Source organism: Heterocephalus glaber, unplaced genomic scaffold (genome assembly GCF_053883595.1).
Source record: "Heterocephalus glaber isolate CG9 unplaced genomic scaffold, H.glaber_assembly_v1.0 deba00000071, whole genome shotgun sequence".
In the NCBI taxonomy this organism is placed as follows: domain Eukaryota; kingdom Metazoa; phylum Chordata; class Mammalia; order Rodentia; family Bathyergidae; genus Heterocephalus; species Heterocephalus glaber.
The window spans coordinates 19296449-19314733 of NW_028258137.1; the positions used below are offsets into that span (position 1 = coordinate 19296449).

The 18285-nt window shown below is 45.0% G+C and overlaps 1 protein-coding gene across 1 annotated transcript; it reads right to left on the reverse strand.

The window, feature by feature from the left end:
- Positions 1 to 207: 207 nt before the first annotated feature.
- On the reverse strand, positions 208 to 11584 carry LOC101696584 (cocaine esterase). The gene is made up of 12 exons (XM_004843079.3): positions 11289 to 11584; positions 10079 to 10283; positions 9456 to 9582; positions 8656 to 8789; positions 8317 to 8575; positions 7803 to 7901; positions 7395 to 7535; positions 7206 to 7286; positions 6840 to 6984; positions 5117 to 5254; positions 3850 to 3922; positions 208 to 3400 (listed from the first exon to the last, which is right to left on the reverse strand). The coding sequence occupies exons 1-12, from the start codon at positions 11359 to 11361 to the stop codon at positions 3214 to 3216; spliced, it is 1662 nt and encodes a 553-aa protein (XP_004843136.1). The 5' UTR covers positions 11362 to 11584; the 3' UTR covers positions 208 to 3213.
- Positions 11585 to 18285: the final 6701 nt, after the last annotated feature.

The window sequence follows — 18285 nt, forward strand, 5'->3', positions numbered from 1 at the left end:
CTTTGAGGCATCTCCATACTGATTTCCACAGTGGTTGCACCAGTCTACACTCCCACCAGCAGGGTTCCTCTTTCCCCACAGCCCCACCAGCATTTGTTACTGGTTGATTTCTTGATAGCAGCCATTCTTTCTGGGGTGAGGTGGAATCTCAGGGTTGTTTTCATCTGCATCTCTCGAATGACCAGTGATGTTGAACATTTTTTCATATGTTTATTTGCCATTTCTACTTCTACTTCTTTGTGTGATAAATGTCTGTTCATTTCAGATGCCCAGTTTTGGATTGGGTCTTTAAATTTGGGAGGTCTAATTTTTTTAAGTTCTTTATAGATTTGAGATAGTAGACCTTTGTCTGAGGGATCGCTGGTGAAAATGTTTTCCCACATTGTGGGTTGTCTCTTCACACTGCTGGTGATTTCTCTTGCTGTGCAGAAGCTTTTTAATAAGAAGAGATCCCACAATAGGGGCTAGGGATTTAGCTCAGTGGTTCTGGCGCCTACCTTGCAATTGCAAGGTCCCGAGTTCAAGCCCCAGTACCAAAAAAAAAAAAAAAAAAGAAGAGATCCCACTTGTTGATTGTTTGTGCTAGTTCATGGGCAAATGAGGTTTTGTTCATAAAATCTTTTCCTACACCAATGTCTTCAAGAGTTCTACCTAACCTCTCTTCCAGCTGTTTCAGCGTTTCTGTTTCAATATTTAGATCTTTAATCCATTTCGATTTTAGTTTACTGCATGGTGAGAGATATAGGTCTAGTTTTAGTCTTTGGCAAGTTGAAACCCAGTTTTTCCAGCATCAGTTATTAAAGACGCTATCTTTCCTGCAGTGAGGGTGTTTGGCTCCTTTGTCAAAGATGAGGTGGCTGAGTGTGTCTGGAGTTGTTTCTGCATCTTTTAATCTGTTCCACTAGTCCTCAGGTCTGTTTCTTTGCCAGTACCATGCTGTTTTTATCACAGCAGCCCTTCCCCTGAAGATAGTGCAGGTTGTGATGGGAGTTGATGGTCCCAGGTGATGATCCCTCCAACTTACCAAGTACAGTGGTCTGGTGTGCCTTTATTGTAGAGATTCTCTTTACTTTTCTACTGAGCTTCAGTTTTCATCAAGGAGCCTGAGAAGCCCTTTTTCTGTTACTAACTTCTGCTCTATCTTGTGGTGCTCAGGACAAGGGCCTTTATAATCCCCTGTGCCTCTGTAGTGTGAGACCAGGTAGCAGAAGAGCCGCCGGAAGGCCAGAGGCGGCGGGTGGGGGGAGTGGAACTGGGCCTTGGAGGCACCCATGAAGCTAAGAGGAGCACCGGATGCGGGGAGGGCTCCAAGCCGCACCTGGGGTCTCACTGTGGTGTGAGCGGGGCCTGGGATGGAGCTGGGGAGCTTCACACTGTTTGTCTCACCCGCTTATGGAGATACAGCATTTTAACAACAGGGGAAAAGTATTTGGGTGCAACAAAGAAGCAATATGAACACAATTTGGCACATTTGTACAATGAGATAAAAATACATGACAGGTTTTTAGTGGAGAAGCCACAAAATAGTTTCGGGGAAAAATGAGGTGAAGAGAAAATTGCTCACATGGATGACCAAAAAGGTAGGAGACAGACAGTAAGGAAGATACATGGGGAAGTATCAAAGACAGGGAGCCAGGGCAATGGAATCTTTTCAGGTATACATGTGTGGACCTTCCAATACCACTTCTAAAACAGATCCTACAGAAACCTTTTTGGCAGGTCCACAATCACCATGTAAGTGTGTACTTAACATTGCCCGAAGACACCATGAAAATGACAGTAGACATCAGGAGACGGTCCACTGAGGACCCGCATGGTTCTCCTAAACCACCTGCAACTGACCTAAGCTTCAAAGGCAAGTGGATGTGAACAGTCCTCCCTCTCACAAAAATAGAGCCTGTGACCTCTCTGGACAGAAATACATGAGTGGGTGAGTTGTTTGAAAAGTTTGTGATAGATGACATTTAATACAGGTGAACAGTATGTAGAGACATTTTCAGTAGTTGACAACCTTGGTGGCTATTGGAGAGCTCTAGGAGGTATGGTCTTTCAAACTTGTGCCCCCAAATTCGTAAGTTGAAACCTAATTTCTAATTTGATGATCAAAGAGGTGGAGCCCTTAGGAGGTGATAAGGTCATGAGGGCTATTGTTTGTCCCTTCTACCAAGTGTGTCAGCAATGAGAAGATGCCATCTATGAGCCAGAGAGAAGCCCTCACTACACAGCAAATATGCCAGCACACTGATGCTGGTCTTCTTAGTCTCCTGATTTATAAATATATTTCTGTTGTTTATAAGCTACCCAGATTATGATACTATTTTACAGCAGCCTAAACATGCACAGAGCCTAGGTTCATGTAATATAGGTTTCTGTTGGCTTATATCGATATGATCACAGATGGAATCATTGAGAAGTGAAAAGAATTTTGACACCCAGGTGTGGGTAACATTCTCCAAGGCATCATTTTTACTTCAGCCTAGGGTAGGGGCTGGTAGGACAAAGAGTGGAGGAATGAAGATATAGTATGTCAGGGAAAAGGAGTCCAGATACATGTGGTGGTGAGAAAAATGGGTGTCCAATGGAAGTTGTACATCCACAGCTCTCTGGGTGTCTTAGTTACTTTTCTCATTACTGACACAAAAGTTAAAGGAAGAAAGGTTATTTTGGCTCACAGTTTGCACAAGTTTCAGCCCATAGATGGCCAGCTTCAGGGCAGGGTGGAATGGCAGAAGGGCATCACAGAGAAGAAATAGTTCATGGCAGGCAGAAGGGAAAAACCAGCAAGCCCAGAAGCAGCACCTGACAAGTGACAGCCACAAGCCTTTTTTCTGTCCCTTACATCCTATCCAGGCTACACACCCTTAGGGCAAGTAGCAGTCACACCCAGGATGGGACACCCTTGATCCCAGCATCACACCATGAATCAATTCCAGTAATACACACCTTCCATCCAGTCACCTCTGGAAAGCTCCACCTACGACTGCGTGAGACTTGAAGAGATATCTAGATATAAGCCATAATACTAGGGGATGTAATGAGTGTCTAACAAGAGGGGACACAAGGCAGGCTTGGCAATGAACATTACGCAAAGGATTCTTCATTAGTGAGGACTGAATGAATACATGAAGAGTGGACAAATAGCTCTGTAGGTGTGGATCACCACAGGCAGACCCCACCTGCACTCACACCCACCTCCCTCCTCCACACAGAGTACTACAGCTCTGCATGCTTCTCCTCTGCCCTCCTTAGCTCCTGGATCTTCTGAGGCAGTGTCTCCGTCCAGAACTTTAGCCTGGGGGCCTTCAGGGCACGGCCCACAGTAGGATTGATGTCGAGCTGCAGGTACAGCTCCTCATGATCCAGTGCAGGCCAGTGAGGCAGACCCTGGCCATTGGGGTTCCTGTGAAGATACCCTCCCAACGGGGTGAGAGGTCAGTTTGAGCCCTGGGGAATCCCACCCTCAGTGCCTTGCTTTGCATCAGGACCTATATATAGCAAAGCTGCCAAGTGTTGAAATAAGGAGAGCTTCTCCTGACACAGAGAACAGAGCCATCCCACTAGTGTCCCCTCCATGTGAGACAGGGCTACGGGTCCTGTTTTACCCCTCCCTCTTAGAGGCAGGCTGTGACGGAATCACAGCACTATGGCCCACCATGCAGGTCACTCGGAGGGGATGAGTGACCTGTACTGGCAAGGGCCCTCTCTGTGTCCACACAATTCTTGATCATGCAGTGGAATTAACACGTGACCTAAGGATGCACATGTGCTAATAAAGTTCCCACAGAAAAGTGGCGCGCCTGATGGATTCACACACCCTGTGATGATTGAGGTAGGGAAGCATCATCTCACCCATTTCGTGCAAAATTGGCCCAATATTTCATCATCCTTCTGTTTAGTAGCTCCTCCTCCTCAGTGAAGTGCACTGCAGAGAGAAGGAGAACAAAAGGCCAGGTCTTAGACTGTGGCTCATCCCACTCATCTTGCTGACCATCGATAAAACAATCTCATCACTCAGCTGTAGCCTGATCCTGGACACCAGGCCTAGTCCCTACTTCCCCACTCACCCTAGACCAGGGCCCTCCCCTTCGTTCAGCCTTTCTCATGTCAGCTTCTAGTCGAATGGACCCTGGGCTCAGTACTGGCTCAGAAGTTCCCTCCATCTGTGCAGCAGATGCACAGTACTAACAGACCATAAGTGGCACATGCTTCTTGCTTTCTCTGATTCAGCTTTATTGTTTTATGTCAGGAGTCAGATCGAAACCCTATGTGACTCAAATGGGCATTTCAGATGGTGGACTGGGTGACTCCAGCTCCTCCCCCAGTGGCTGCCTCTGAGGTCTAAGCCCTGGTCTGTGAAGTGGCAGGGCTCTGCTCAGTTACGTGTGGCTCAGGTCAATGTGACCCCAATTAAAATCCTTCCCCCTGAATCATGGCTTCTCACTGACCTGATGGGTAGCTTGCTAATTCCACCCGGTCCCAGTACTTGTTTGTTCTATCCAAGCGAGATAAACAGTGCTTCCTCCCTCACAGCCCTGCCTGGCACCATCATGCCAGGAGTTTGGCAGTATTTGACCAGATGCCTTCAAAGCATACCCTGCTCCCTATTCCTTTCCACGCTTGTGCTCAATAAATCCTGGAGGCGCTTGAAGGCCTTTGTCTTTGTTGCCTAGAATGGTACTGATTGGCCCCAAGACCCAGCTTTTTCTCTAAGTCTCATTTCTGATGTTTTTCTTTAATTAGCCTTATACTGTTGTGACTCACAGGAGACCAGGACCCACTGTAGGGTTCTGTGGTGACATCCTCCCTCCCGTTCCTACACATCTGACCCTGGTAATTCATTAAAGAAACAAGAATGCCTTTGAGACGGTCCCTCCTGCCCTTTTCACACATGCTGAACAACATGGTGGGGATCAAGATAGATGAAGGAGGGAGCACTAAGTGAGTCTAAGGGCTTGAATTCTAATCCTAGCACAGTCTCTTGAAATGTAAAATAGTGGACACTGATCCCATCCTCTCTCTCTTGGCCTCAACTTCCTCATCTGGACTGTAGATTAAGGCACAACTCAGGGACCCAGCCAGACCCCCATCCCTGCTCCTGGATGTGCAGGAGACTCACCTTGGTTGTCCCACAAGAAATGTCCAAAGACAAAGGGAATCTCATCGCCATGGTCTGCCTTCATGTAGGGTGGCCTGATGTTTTTGAGGAAGTCGGGAGGATGCTGGAATTCATAGAAGTAGACAGTGCCATGGGAACCTGAGGATGTGGACAGCTGTGACTTGGTGACCCCTTACCTGGAGCTCTCCTGCCTCAGCCTTGAGGACAAAATGTCTAAGTCCAAAGTTGGATGGAATCTGTGTGTGGTGTGGAGCCCCAGGCTACAGCAGGAACAATGGGAAGGGCCTTGGATAAGTCATGACCTTGGATTTTCCAGTTGAGTAGTTTGGGGAACTCTGAGGGTCACTCTCCTCAGTTTCTCCACTTGTATAATGAGAAAGATCTCTGTCTCTTACATCGGGTATGAAAACAATTTTTAGTGTATATTAGGTAAAGCGACTAGTGGGCTTCAAGTTGGCATATTTGTACATGCATATAACATATGGTGATCGTTCTCCCCCCATTTCCACCTTCTCTCTTTCTTCCTGCTTCCTCTGATTCCCTTCCATTTCTCTACTACTAGTGTCCCTTCTTTCATGTCATCCCTCCTTTTCCTCCATATTTCCTCCATGTAGGAAATATGTGATATGTGACACTCTGTGCATGGCTCACTTCATTGAACATAATGATCTCCAGTCCAATCCATTTTCTGTCAAATGATGTGAGTTCATTCTACTTTATGACTGAGTAATATTCTATTGTATATACACACTTTATCCTTTCCTCTGTTTATGGGCACAAAGGTTATATCACAATAGCTTAGCTATTACGAATTATACTGTAATAAATATGGCTAGGCTGGTATCTCTGTAGTATGCTGACTTTAATTCTTTCAGAATATACTGAGAGTTGTATACTCTCAAATACCAGTTAGACCAAATGATAGCTCTAGTTTCAGTTTTTGGGAGAACTCTTATAATGCTTTCCATAATGGCTACACTAATTTTATTTCCATCAATAGTGAAGGCTTCCTATTAGGCTATATCCTTAATTTTCATCAGCATTTATTGCATTTTGTATTCCTAAGGAGAAACACAGTATTCTTTTTTTTTTTAATACTTGGAACTGAACCCAGGGCCTTCACTCAGCTACAGTCTCAGCCTGTTTTTCTTTTTTTCCAGTATTGGGGATCAAACTCAGGACTTTGTACTTGTGAGGCAGGCATGGTACCACTGAGCAAAATCCCTGGCCATTGTTTTTCAATTTTGATTTGAGACATCTCACAAATTCATCAAGTTGCCCAAATGGCAACTGCGTCAGCCTCCCAGAGGACTGGAATTAAAGGAGAGGAAGATCTAGTATCAGTCTTTTACACACATATACACTGCTCACCCAGCACCATTGGCTAAACATATATTTTTGGCTCCTTTTCAAAGAATCACATTAATGTAGTTGTTTAGGTTTGTTATGGTATTTCCTATTCTATTCCACAGGGCTACGGATCTATGTTGCATTACTATCATGCTGTTTTTGTTACTAATGTTTTGTAGAATATTTTGATGTCAGGAATTACAGCCCTGCAGAATTATACTTTTTTCTTGATATTTAACCAGGAAGACTAACTGAGATGAAGCAGAGCATCAATAAAGATATAGGACCAGATCTTGAATCTACAGACCTCACCTGAGACTCACAGCTCTGAGCTACTGCCTAGACATTAGGTCTCAGTTACAGATGTACTCACAGTGAAAATGTGCTACTTGGAGTGCAGGAATCATGAACATAAAATCCCCCATCATCTCATGGAACTGGATTTTGAGGGCCTGGGGGTCCTTAATATCCCCAATGTACTCTTCCATGAACAGGTCACCAAACTCAGCAGGCAACATCTACCTCAGGCAGAAGATTGTGGAGTGTGAAGTTAGCCAGGTTTCAATGTTCAGGAGGGAGCTTAGGGTGGGAAAACAGCTGAAGGGTCATGGACTTGGGTTTGTAAGAGGGTGACCCCACCTAAAACCAAATACACAGTTCAGCTTTTGTATGATGGAATAGCTGCATGGGCATGAATCTGGGGGTGCCATATCTTGGGGTAGGAACACAGGAGCCTCACCATCTGTGCTGACATGCTCTGCAGAACAGTCCGCAGAGTCTCTCTGTTCATTTCCTTCTGGGTGTCAGTAGAGCCGAAAAACTGGACAATGGAGGAATGGTATGGAGTTGAGATCAGCTTGTACCTGTGTAACTCAGAGGACCTCTACAAACCAAATGCACACACCAAACTACTGGGACTTGGCCTTACCATAGGAATAACCAAGCCATACTCATCACTGTTGACTCCAATGATGCTAGGGACGGGTTGAAAATCAGCAGAGGCCAGCAGCTCCTGGGGGTGCCTGGGCAGGAAGGCCCCATCCACTACAGCAGGGATGATCTTGAAGGGCTGAGGGGACATTCACATCAGGGATCAAGGTCAGCTCTGAGATATTTTCTAATGCCCAATGACTTACTTCCAGCCCCCCTTAACGTGTACCAGAATGCTCACATCCACCTCATGAATCCCACATTTGTCTTAGGAAATCTTTGTGCACATTTCCCATCCAGATCTGCATGGACAGCAATGGATGCAGATGAGGTTATTATCCCAGAGTGAAAGGGACTCACTCTCAGACAATATCACCCCCTTCATCCACACCTGAGAACAACCCACCTTTGTAATAGCCAAAATCTCCTCTTCACTCTTGCCACGTAAGCATCTCACCATGGCTTCTGAGTCAATCTGCCCACAGCCAGACACGTTGGCCACCGTCTGAAATTAGAACAGACAGGAGATGGCTCATCCTTCTAGGCAGGCACAGGATGAAGGTGGGTACAGGTAAACCCCAAATTTCACAGTATATCCTGTACAAATTGCTGCCAGTATGAAATTCTTTTATCATCCATGTTGCTCAGAAGTCTCAGCCAGAGGGGCCATTTGTTTCCATGGTTCTACCCACAATGGGAGCCCCATGAGTTAGCTTTGCTGACCACGGAGCATGCTCAGCTTGTTAGAGGCAGAGTGTGTAGACTGTCACCCTCTAGGACCTCAGCAATTCCTAGGAAGGCAGCAGTTCCCAAGGCACTTCAACTGCCTTTGTTGTCCCCACTGAAAGACAGGACAACAGAGGCTCTGAATGTGAGGGAAGAAAGAAGGGTCCTGGGCAGGGGTAGTTGAGGGCACTCACTGTGTAGATGTTCTCAGATGAGCTAGAGATGATACCAGGCAGCAGGGCCACCCCACTCTCCATGATGGCACCATGGAAGAGTCCTTGAGACATGGGGGACAAGACAAGTGACGACACGCTTACACCACCTGCAGACTCCCCAAATATGGTGACCCCATCAGGGTTGCCTCCAAAGTGAACTATATTCTGTTGCACCCAGCGTAGGGCAGCCACTTGGTCCAGGAAGCCCCAGTTACCAGCGGCATGCTGGTCTTCAGTGCTGAGAAATGACAAGGACAGGGATCACAATCCTGTCTTGGCAACGCTCAGGCTTATTTCCCAAACAAGCCCCAGAATTACCTGAAGAACCCCAGGACACCCAGGCGGTACTGGATAGTGACCACCACCACATTCTCAGAAGCTGCCAGTTTGGATCCATCATATAAGGAAGCCATGCCTACAACCAGTCCACCACCATGGATCCATACCATGACCTGGGAAATTAAGACAGAGGCCATGTGGATTCTTCCCAGCTAATATGCCACCTGGCCTCCTCATACACTATTCACTGCTTAGACTCTGTGCAACTATCACATAGGACTCCAGTAAGATCACATACCTGAGACATGGCTGACAGACCCAAGTTCAATCATGTAGACCAGGACACTCACTTTGGGGTCAACCCCATGAATCCCAGCCTGGATCTATTACTGTCTGACCCCTGGGCAATGGAAAAAAGGTGGATGGGAGTTTCTGATATTCTCCCAGTAAAGACTACTAAAAATGTTATTTCATTGGCCCAACAGAAAAACCATAGCTAAGCTCTTGGGTGTTTTCAAGAGTTCTGGTCTCTGGTACCAGTAAGGGCTCTAAGACTTCATGCCTAGGAGTCAGTCACCCATCCTGTTTCAGAAGCCCTTCTTGGACTCCATAGCAGAAGGCTTCACAGTAGGGTCCACACTGCAACAGAACCAGACTGACCATGTCCATTCTAATGTCATTCTCCTTCACTTTCATTTGATTTTGTGGTGCCTGGGCTTGAACCTAGAACTTTGTGCTTGATAGGCATATGTCTGTCATCAAGCCACATCTTTAGCCACCTTCTAATCTTGGAGAAGAAATGTCTTCCCAGACCTAGATGACCATGGCTTGACACTTACAGGCAGGCGAGATTCATCATGCACATGGGCAGGTGTATAGATGTTGAGGTACAGGCAGTCCTCAGCTACAGGGACTGAAGGAGTGGTCATATTAAACATCTTCATTATGTCCACATCTTGCAGACACCTGGGGGCAATGGCGGACAGTTATTCCAAGCCTTGTCAGAACCAGACCAGGGTACCTGCCCTGTCAGTTGTCCCGGTGACTATAGAGGCTGTAGTCTCCAAGGGGTTTGCACTACTGTCCTCCTAAGAGAGCTGCAGTATCTGCTGCTGAATCAGAGGTTCTTACAAGATTCACAGGTTAATCTGATCTCTTCCAGATACCTCCCCAATGTCATAGAACATGTGGCATAATCCAAAGCTGGAAAGAAATTTGTCTCAGCCCCTCTCTTTGGGACCTCGTGCCAATACCTTTAGCCTTCTAGGGCCTGAGCCAAGAGTCTAACATAGTTCCTCTACCCTCTGCAGCCTAGCATGTTCACAGTGGGAATCCCCCCCACAGAATGCAGAGGAAAATTGGCTGCAGGATTTAGATGGCAGAGCCACTGCAGCCTGACCCTGAGCTCAGGCACCCAACCCTTCTTTAGGGCCTGAATTTCCCCGCTCCCCAGAGAGCTTACATAGCAGGGTAGGAGGTTCCATCCCTCACACCACTCCAGGGCTCAGGGGCCTCAGGGGCTGCAAACCGCAGTGATCCTACAGGTGGCTTGGCAAATGGAATTCCCAGGAAGGTGTGGACTCCCACATCAGTGCCCTTCACGTGGACGAGGCTGCCCCGCACCTGCCCAGTGTTTGTGCTCCGGATGGGGCTGGCAGAGTCCAGGGCTGTGGGCAGAGAAATGCACATGAGAGTGAGGTCTGCCTGATCAGCTGCCTCCCACACTGTGATTATTGCCATCTCCTTGCCATCCTCAGCTCAGCCTTGTCAGGGGCCCTGATTTGAAAACCCTGGCTTCACACACATCCTGGTTGTCACACTCTCTTCTCATAATACCACTGACTGGTCATTAGCAGGTAAGGAAGGAAGTTGAACAGGGTGTTCCCAGGCAGTGAGTTCAGTGGTGACTCCTCCCTAGGGAAGGGTGAGGGAGATCATCAGGTTCCACATTAGGAGCCTTTCGGTGACAGGGTCAGAGTCTCCAAATACACTTTGTACATGGAGCCATACTGGCATCAGCTCCTGATAAGAGTCCAAAGTCTACTTGACTGTGATAGAGCAGACCAATCTACGCCCTTGAAACCAATCTATGCCTTTGCCCCATGTCAGTGACCTGGGGTGAAGAGATTCTCTAGCCTCTCAGTTCAGCTTTGGGATGTGGGGCCCAGGGGCTTCTGTGTCCTTCAAGACCTGCTACCTTGCCTCTGGAGAGTGCTAGGGCATTTTTCTAAGAGAAAGTCACACTCAGAGACAAATGACAAGGAGAAGTTATTGCTACCATTTCTGTTACACCCGAGAGCCAGGGCAGCTATAGCCATAGCCACACACACCCAGGAGGGAAATGTCCTGAATCCCACCCATCTCCAAAGACACAAGGCTTCCCACCTGCCCATGTGTGCTCCTTAGCCATCCTCAGATTGGACTTCTCTTTGGTGTTGGGTGTCCTCAGGCAGTCCTGACCCTGTCTGTGCTTCTGGGGCCCAATTTGGGGGATTGGTTTGGGCTATTTGTGGGCACGCATTTCCCACACTGTCATCTGCCATCTCTACCAGCCTCTCCCTCCCTGGCTCTTCTCTCCCACCTCACTCCCCTCCAACACTGCAGTTTCAAGCTCTGCCTCTGCAGTCTTTGCCAGATGGGACTTCTCCACCTGGCATCTTCGAGAATCTCACCTTGGCCTGGATGTAGAATTAAGAGCCCACAGGTCACAGCCCTCAGCAAGGTGAGAAGCTGGTCCAGTCCCATGGTCAGTTTGGCTGTATTTTGGTGCTGCTGGAGCTGTACTCCCTTTCACCCACAGGAAGCCTGGGATCAGAGTCCTGCCCAGTCAGAGTTAGAACCCAACAGGGAGGAGGTGGGGCATCTGGTGAGTCAGGCAAGGTGGATGCTGTAGGGGAGCAGCACTGATTGGGCAGATATTGCACTGAGTCATTGGCCAGCAGGCAGGACATGGCCATCTGTCTTCAGTCAGCTCTTTTTGAAAAAAATTTTATTAGTATATGTTTGCCATTCATAATGATTGCATTCATCCTGGGGAATTTTTACCTGTACATAACAAATCTTAATTGTCCTTTTTCCATTCTCCTGCTGTCTCTTCAACTTTCCTTCCCCTCCTCAGTATACAAAAGCTTTATTTGCATGGTTTCCTTCCATTCTCTTCTTTATCCCTTTTTCTTCCTTTGTGTCCTCCTCCAACCTCCCCTGAAATGTCTGGCACCACAGTGACAACAAAGACATTGGTATGGAACCACATGGTGGGCAGTGGTTCTGCTCCTGAGCTATATCCCAAGACCTGTTCTAATCTTCTTGTAGAACAAGTTTCGTCCCAACCTCAACTAACCATGTCTGATACTCAGAGTCAGGTTACAATCATCATTGAAATGCGCAGGTGTGTATATGGTCAGGTACAAGCAATCCTCAATAGTGGGGATTAGACTTAGGATCAAATACAAAAGGTTCAGAATCTCTGTATTCATTACATCTGTATATGGCAGACACCTAGTCACAATAGCAGAAGGTTATTCCAGGCTTTGTGCAGTGGTCCAAACAAGAACCTGGGTTCAGATTTGCTCCAAGAAACCTTATTCTCACTGAAGCCCTGTTTATGCCTGATCCTTCCATTAAGTCCCTGCCCACCAAAACACAGGACATGGGGAAGCTGCAATGGACTATAGATTTCCAGAGAGACATGAAGATGGCTGAAGGCCTTGATTTTCTCATTCTTTCTGAAGCAGGGAAATTCTCACTCTTAGCATTTCCTAGAGACCCACTGGCTACAAGTGTTGACAATCACCACTTATCCCTGTACCCATTCAGCCTTGCATGGGGAGAAGCACCCCACAGGTGTTGTGTGGATGAAGGGAAGTTAATTGCTCACAGAGGAACAGTGGGGTGTCCCTCATACACAGAACAGACTCAGAGAACCTCATCTCTACCAGTCTTTAGTTATAAGAACATACAATTGTTTGTGACCAATAGCTTGGCCTGGAAGTTGACATAGTGACTGTGGAGGACAGGGTCCCCAAAGACCCAGCACTGTCACTCTCTTCAGGGATGTACACCAACTACTTCTGGATTCTGGGGCCCTTACAAGTTGACAGAGAAAATCCAAACCTTTCTCAGAGACAGTTCCTCTGTTGGCAGTGCACACCTGGCATAACCCAATTCTAGAGACAAATGTGTCCCCTGCTTTGTTCTTCATCACCTGGAGATAAGGCCTTGTTGTTGCCAAGCCCTTAGCCAGAGCCTGGCCGAGTTCTTGCACCCTCTCCAGCCTCAGCATACTCATTTGCGAAAACTCCCCACTGCAGAGGAGAAGAGGCTCTGGGGTTCAGATGAAAGAGCCACTGCAGCCTCTTGAAAGCACAAGGACCAGAGTTCAACCTCCAGTACCAAAAAAAGAAAGAAAAAAAAAAAAGAACCACTGCAGTCCGACCTAGAAATAAGAGCACCATGCCCTCTCCAGGGCATGAATTTACTCAATTCCCAGGAAAGCTTATGCGGTGAGGTGTGAGATTCCATCCCTCCCACTACTTCAAGGGTCAGGGTTTCAGGGAAAGCAAATAGAATTCCCAGGAAGATGTGGATCCCCACATTAGCGCCCTTCCCGTGGATGAGGCTGCCACATACCTACCCTTTATGAATGGCCCCATGGGTCTCAAAGAGACCAGGGCTGCAAAAAGAAAAGGCACAACAGGGTTGGATCTTTCAGTCAACGGTCTCATGCACTGTGGGTGTTGCCACCTCCTCGTTAGCTCCAGCTCAGCATTGTAAAGGGACCCTGATTTCCTAGGGACCACACTTCCTAGCTTTCTCACTCAGTCCTCACCTCTGTCGCTTGGCCTCACCCAAAGCTATCTCACTCAGGCTCCTTGGTAGTTGGCACCATTATTCAAGGCTAGGAGCAGCCAGCAACTGGTCTCAGGTGCTGAAAGGTGAAAGGGTCCTTTTCATTAACCTGCCAGGTCCTGTGAGGCACAGGGAGGACTGTAGGAATCGATTGACAAATCGGCCATTCTCAAGGACTTCATGCCTCACCTGCCATGACATAAAGAAAGCATTTTCCCAGCACGGAGGAGGTGAGCCACTCCCAGTGCCCAAGTGGAGGCTTCTGGGCCACCGTACCACCACCACCCCCAGCACAGAGGAGGTGAGCCACCACATGGGTGCCAACAGCAACCCCCCCCCAGGTCAAAATGAGAAAACACATAAACAAGTCTTAAAAGCAGACTTCCAGGTCACCTAAAGCAACCCCAAAGGGAAATGAGATGGAACACTCTGATACTCAACCACCTGGACTCCCTGAATTTGCAACAAAAGAGGATCTGGAAAAATGAAATCAGAAATAATTTCCCACATAACAGCAGAGATTGTGCCCATAGTCACAATTAATAAATCTAGAGAGGACACAGATAAAAAAAATAGTGGAGCTGAGGAACATGATGGACTCCCAACATAAGAAACAAATGGAATCCACAAAACAGATGCCAACAGATTTCCAGGAGATTAAAAACTCCATTGAAAGTTTACACAGCACAATGAGCCAATGTGAGGACAGAATTTCAGATATAGAAGATAAGATTGCAATTAGTGACCAGGAAAAGAAAAATTTCTCTAAAATTGTACGGGACCATGAGAAATCAATCCAGCAGCTGCTGGTCGATGCAAAGAAGAATAACATAAGACTGACTGGAGTCAATGAAGAAATAGGAGAGAACACAGATGACATAAAAAAACAGTTCACAAGGGCCGGGGATTTAGCTCAGTGGTTTCACCACCTGCTGCACAAGTGCAAGGACCTGAGTTTGATCCTCAGCACCAAAAAAAAAAAAACAGTTCACAGAAGTGGTGGCAGAAAACTTCCCAAGCAGGGGAAAAGAACTTGACATACAGATACGTGAGGCATATAGGATTCCAAATAGTCGTGATCAAAAAAACATCTACACATAGGGACATAATAGTTAAGATTCCAGAAACTCAACAGAAGAACAAAATTCTACAAGCAGTCAGAGAAAAGAAACAAATCACATACAAAGGAAAGCCCATCAGAATCACAGCAGACTGCTCAACACAAACCTTCAAGGCAAGATGAGCTTGGAGTGATGTATTTCAAGCCCTAAAAGAAAACAGCCTCCAACCCAGATTGATGTACCCTGCAAAACTGTCTTTCAAAATTGATGGAAAAATAAGATACTTTCATGACAAAGAGCACCTTACAAACTTCATGAATACCAAACCAGCACTCCAAAAAATTTGAGACAGTATCCTAGGAAAAGACAACAAGCATCACAACACCAGGAAGCCCAGCAGAATAAATCCATCAGATGCAACAAGAAAACGCAAAGTGGGAGAATCCAGCAAAAAGAAAAACTCATGACAATAAGCCAGTGCGTATCTGTTATAACCATCAATGTTAATGGTCTCAATTTACCAATCAAAAGAAATAGTCTGGCAGAATGGGTCAAGAAGCAAGATCCAACAATATGCTGCATACAAGAAACACAATTAATTCAAAAAGAAACTCATAGACTAAAAGTTAAAGGTTGGAAAACAATACTCTGTGTGGCAGGAACCTGAAAAAAAGCAGGAGTAGCTATCCTCTTTGCAGATCAAGTGGATTTCAAACCAAAATCTGAAACACTTCTGGTCCCAAGAATTTCAGATAAGCGATAGCTGCCTTATATGTACAAATCTATTGTGAACATGTGTTTTCATTCCTCTTAAGTCAAAACTTAAGAATAGAACTGCTGGTTCTTAACAGTAATACAAGAAATTTCTATACTGTTTTCCAAAACGGTTTTGTCATTTTACATATACATTAGCAGTATTAGACAGTTCTAACTGGTTCACACCTAAGCTGACATTTGTTCTTGTAAAACTTTTAACTACATCTCCCTAATGAGTGTATAATATGATCTTGTTATTGTACTGATTAGTATTTTTCTGATTCTAGTGTTGCACACCTTTCCTTGTGCTGTACTGGCTATTTATCATCTTCTTGTGTCTACTTTTTAATTGGGTTGGCTATTAATGAGCTGTAAGAGTTCTTTATATATTCTGGTCATAGGTTATACGCATTGTAAATATGGTCTGTTTAAGGACTACTTTTCATTTTCTTAACGATGTCATTTAAAGTTCTAAATTTTGATGGAATCTCATTTATCATTTTTTTCTTTTATACATTATGTTTTTTGTGTCCTAGGAAATTCTTGCCTACTTTAAATTCATGAACATTTTCCCATATAATTTCTTCTTAAAGTTTTAGTCTTTCATATTGAGGTTCGTAGATCCTTTCAAGTTATTTTTATGTATGGAAATAAAGGGTTGAGGTTAATTTTTTATATATGGATACCAGGTGTTCTAGTACCATCTGCTGAAAACACTGTCTTTTCCTCTGCTATTGAATTGTTTTTTTGTTATGTCTTGTTTTTATTTTTTTTATTAAATTCTTTTATTGGTACATTGTAGGTATACAACACAATTACATTTCTCATTGGGAATTGTACCTTTACATAATGCATCTTGGTTCTTATTTTTTCCCCATTCCTAGCCCTCCCTTCATGCCCTCCACCCTTCCCTATTTACAAAGACTTTATTTCCATTTTTTCCATTTCTCAGCATTTTTCCTTTCCCTTCTTTCCTTTCCCCTGCCCCTCCCACTACCCCTACCCCTTTGGACCTTTTCTTCCTATTTTGCATTATCGATTATTCATTCTAATCATTGGTACATTTTAGGTATACAATATAATGACATTCATCATTGGAAATTTGCAACTTTACATATTCTCTCTTGGTTCTTATTTTTCACCCTTGCCCAGCCCTCCCTTCAACCCCTCCAGTCCTCCCTATTTACAAAGATTTTGTTCCTATTTTTCCACTTTCTCATATTAATTCCATTCCCTTCTATCCTTTCCCCTAGCCCTCCCACTTCCTTCCCCTTTGCCCCTTTTCTTCCTATTTCACATTACCTATTATACATTTAGTCCTTATTTACACTTTCAGTTTCTCACACCAGAGAAACTATTCGGTATTTATTCATGTGTGTCCTATTTATTTCACTTAAGAGTATTGCCTCAATGTGCATCCACTTAGCTATAAATGTCTCTAATTTCTCATTTTTTATGGCTGAGAAGTACTCCATTTTATTAAAAAACCACATTTTCTTTATCCAGTCTCCAGTTGATGGGCATTTGGGCTGTTTCCAAGTTTTAGCTATTACAAACTGCGCTGCTATGAACATGGGTGTACATGTATCACTGTAGTATGATTCTTTTAATTCTTTGGGGAAGATCCCCAGCAGTGGAATTGCAGGGTCAAATGGGGCTTCCAGTCCTAGTTCTTTGAGGTATCCCCATACTGATTTCCACAGTGCTTGCACCAGTCTACACTCCCACCAGCAGTGCAGCAGGGTTCCTCTTTCCCCACAGCCCTGCCAGCATTTGTTATTGGTTGATTTCCTGATAGCAGCCATTCTTTCTGGAGTGAAGTGGAATCTCAGTGTTGTTTTCATTTGCATCTCTCGAATGACCAGTGATGTTGAACATTTTTTCATGTATTTATTTGCAATTTCTACTTCTTTGTCTGAGAAATGTCTGTTCATTTCAGATGCCCATTTTTGGATTGGGTCTTTAAATTTGGGAGGTCTGATCTCTTTAAGTTCTTTATAGATTCGAGATAGTAGACCTTTGTCTGAGGAAGAGCAGGTGAAGATTTTTTTCCCACATTGTGGGTTGTCTCTTCACGCTGCTGGTGGTTTCTCTTGCTGTGCAGAAGCCTTTTAATAAGAAGAGATCCCACTTGTTGATTGTTTGGGCTAGTTCACGGGCAACTGAGGCTTTGTTCATAAAATCTTTTCCTACACCAATGTCTTCAAGGGTTCTACCTAATCTCTGTTCCAACTAGTTCAGAGTTTCTATTTTAATATTTAGATCTTTAATCCATTTTGACTTTAGTTTAGTGCATGGTGAGAGATATAGGTCTGGTTTTAATCTTTGGCAAGTTGAAGCCCAATTTTTCCAGCACCATTTATTAAAGAGGCTATCTTTCCTCCAGTGAGGGTGTTTGGCTCCTTTGTCGAAGATGAGATGGCTGAGTGTGTCTGGCGTTGTTTCTGCATCTTCTAATCTGTTCCACTGGTCCTCACATCTGTTTCTTTGCCAGTACTATGCTGTTTTTATCATAGTAGCTTTGTAGTATAGTTGCAGGTTGGGGGTTGTGATACCCCCTGCCATATCTCTGTTACCTAGAATTGCTTTTGCTATTCTGGGTCTCTTCTTGTTCCAAATGAATTTTTGAATTATTTTCTCAAAGTCTATGAAGTATGCTGCTGGGATCTCAATTGGAATTGCATTAAATCTATATAACAGTTTTGGAAGTATGGCCATTTTCACTCTGTTAATCCTTCCTACCCAGGAGCAGGGGATGTCTGTCCATTTTCTGATATCATCTTCAATCTCTCTTTTCAGAGTGCCATAGTTTTCAGAGAAGAGGTCTTTGATTTCTTTCGTTAGGATGATTCCTAGGTATTTCAGTTTCTTGGATGCTATTGTGAAAGGAATTATTTGCCCTATTTCTCTTTCAGTGAGTCTGTCATTTGTGTAGAGGAAAGCTATTGATTTTTATGTGTTGACCTTGTAACCAGCTATTTGACTGAATTTGGTTATTAAGTCT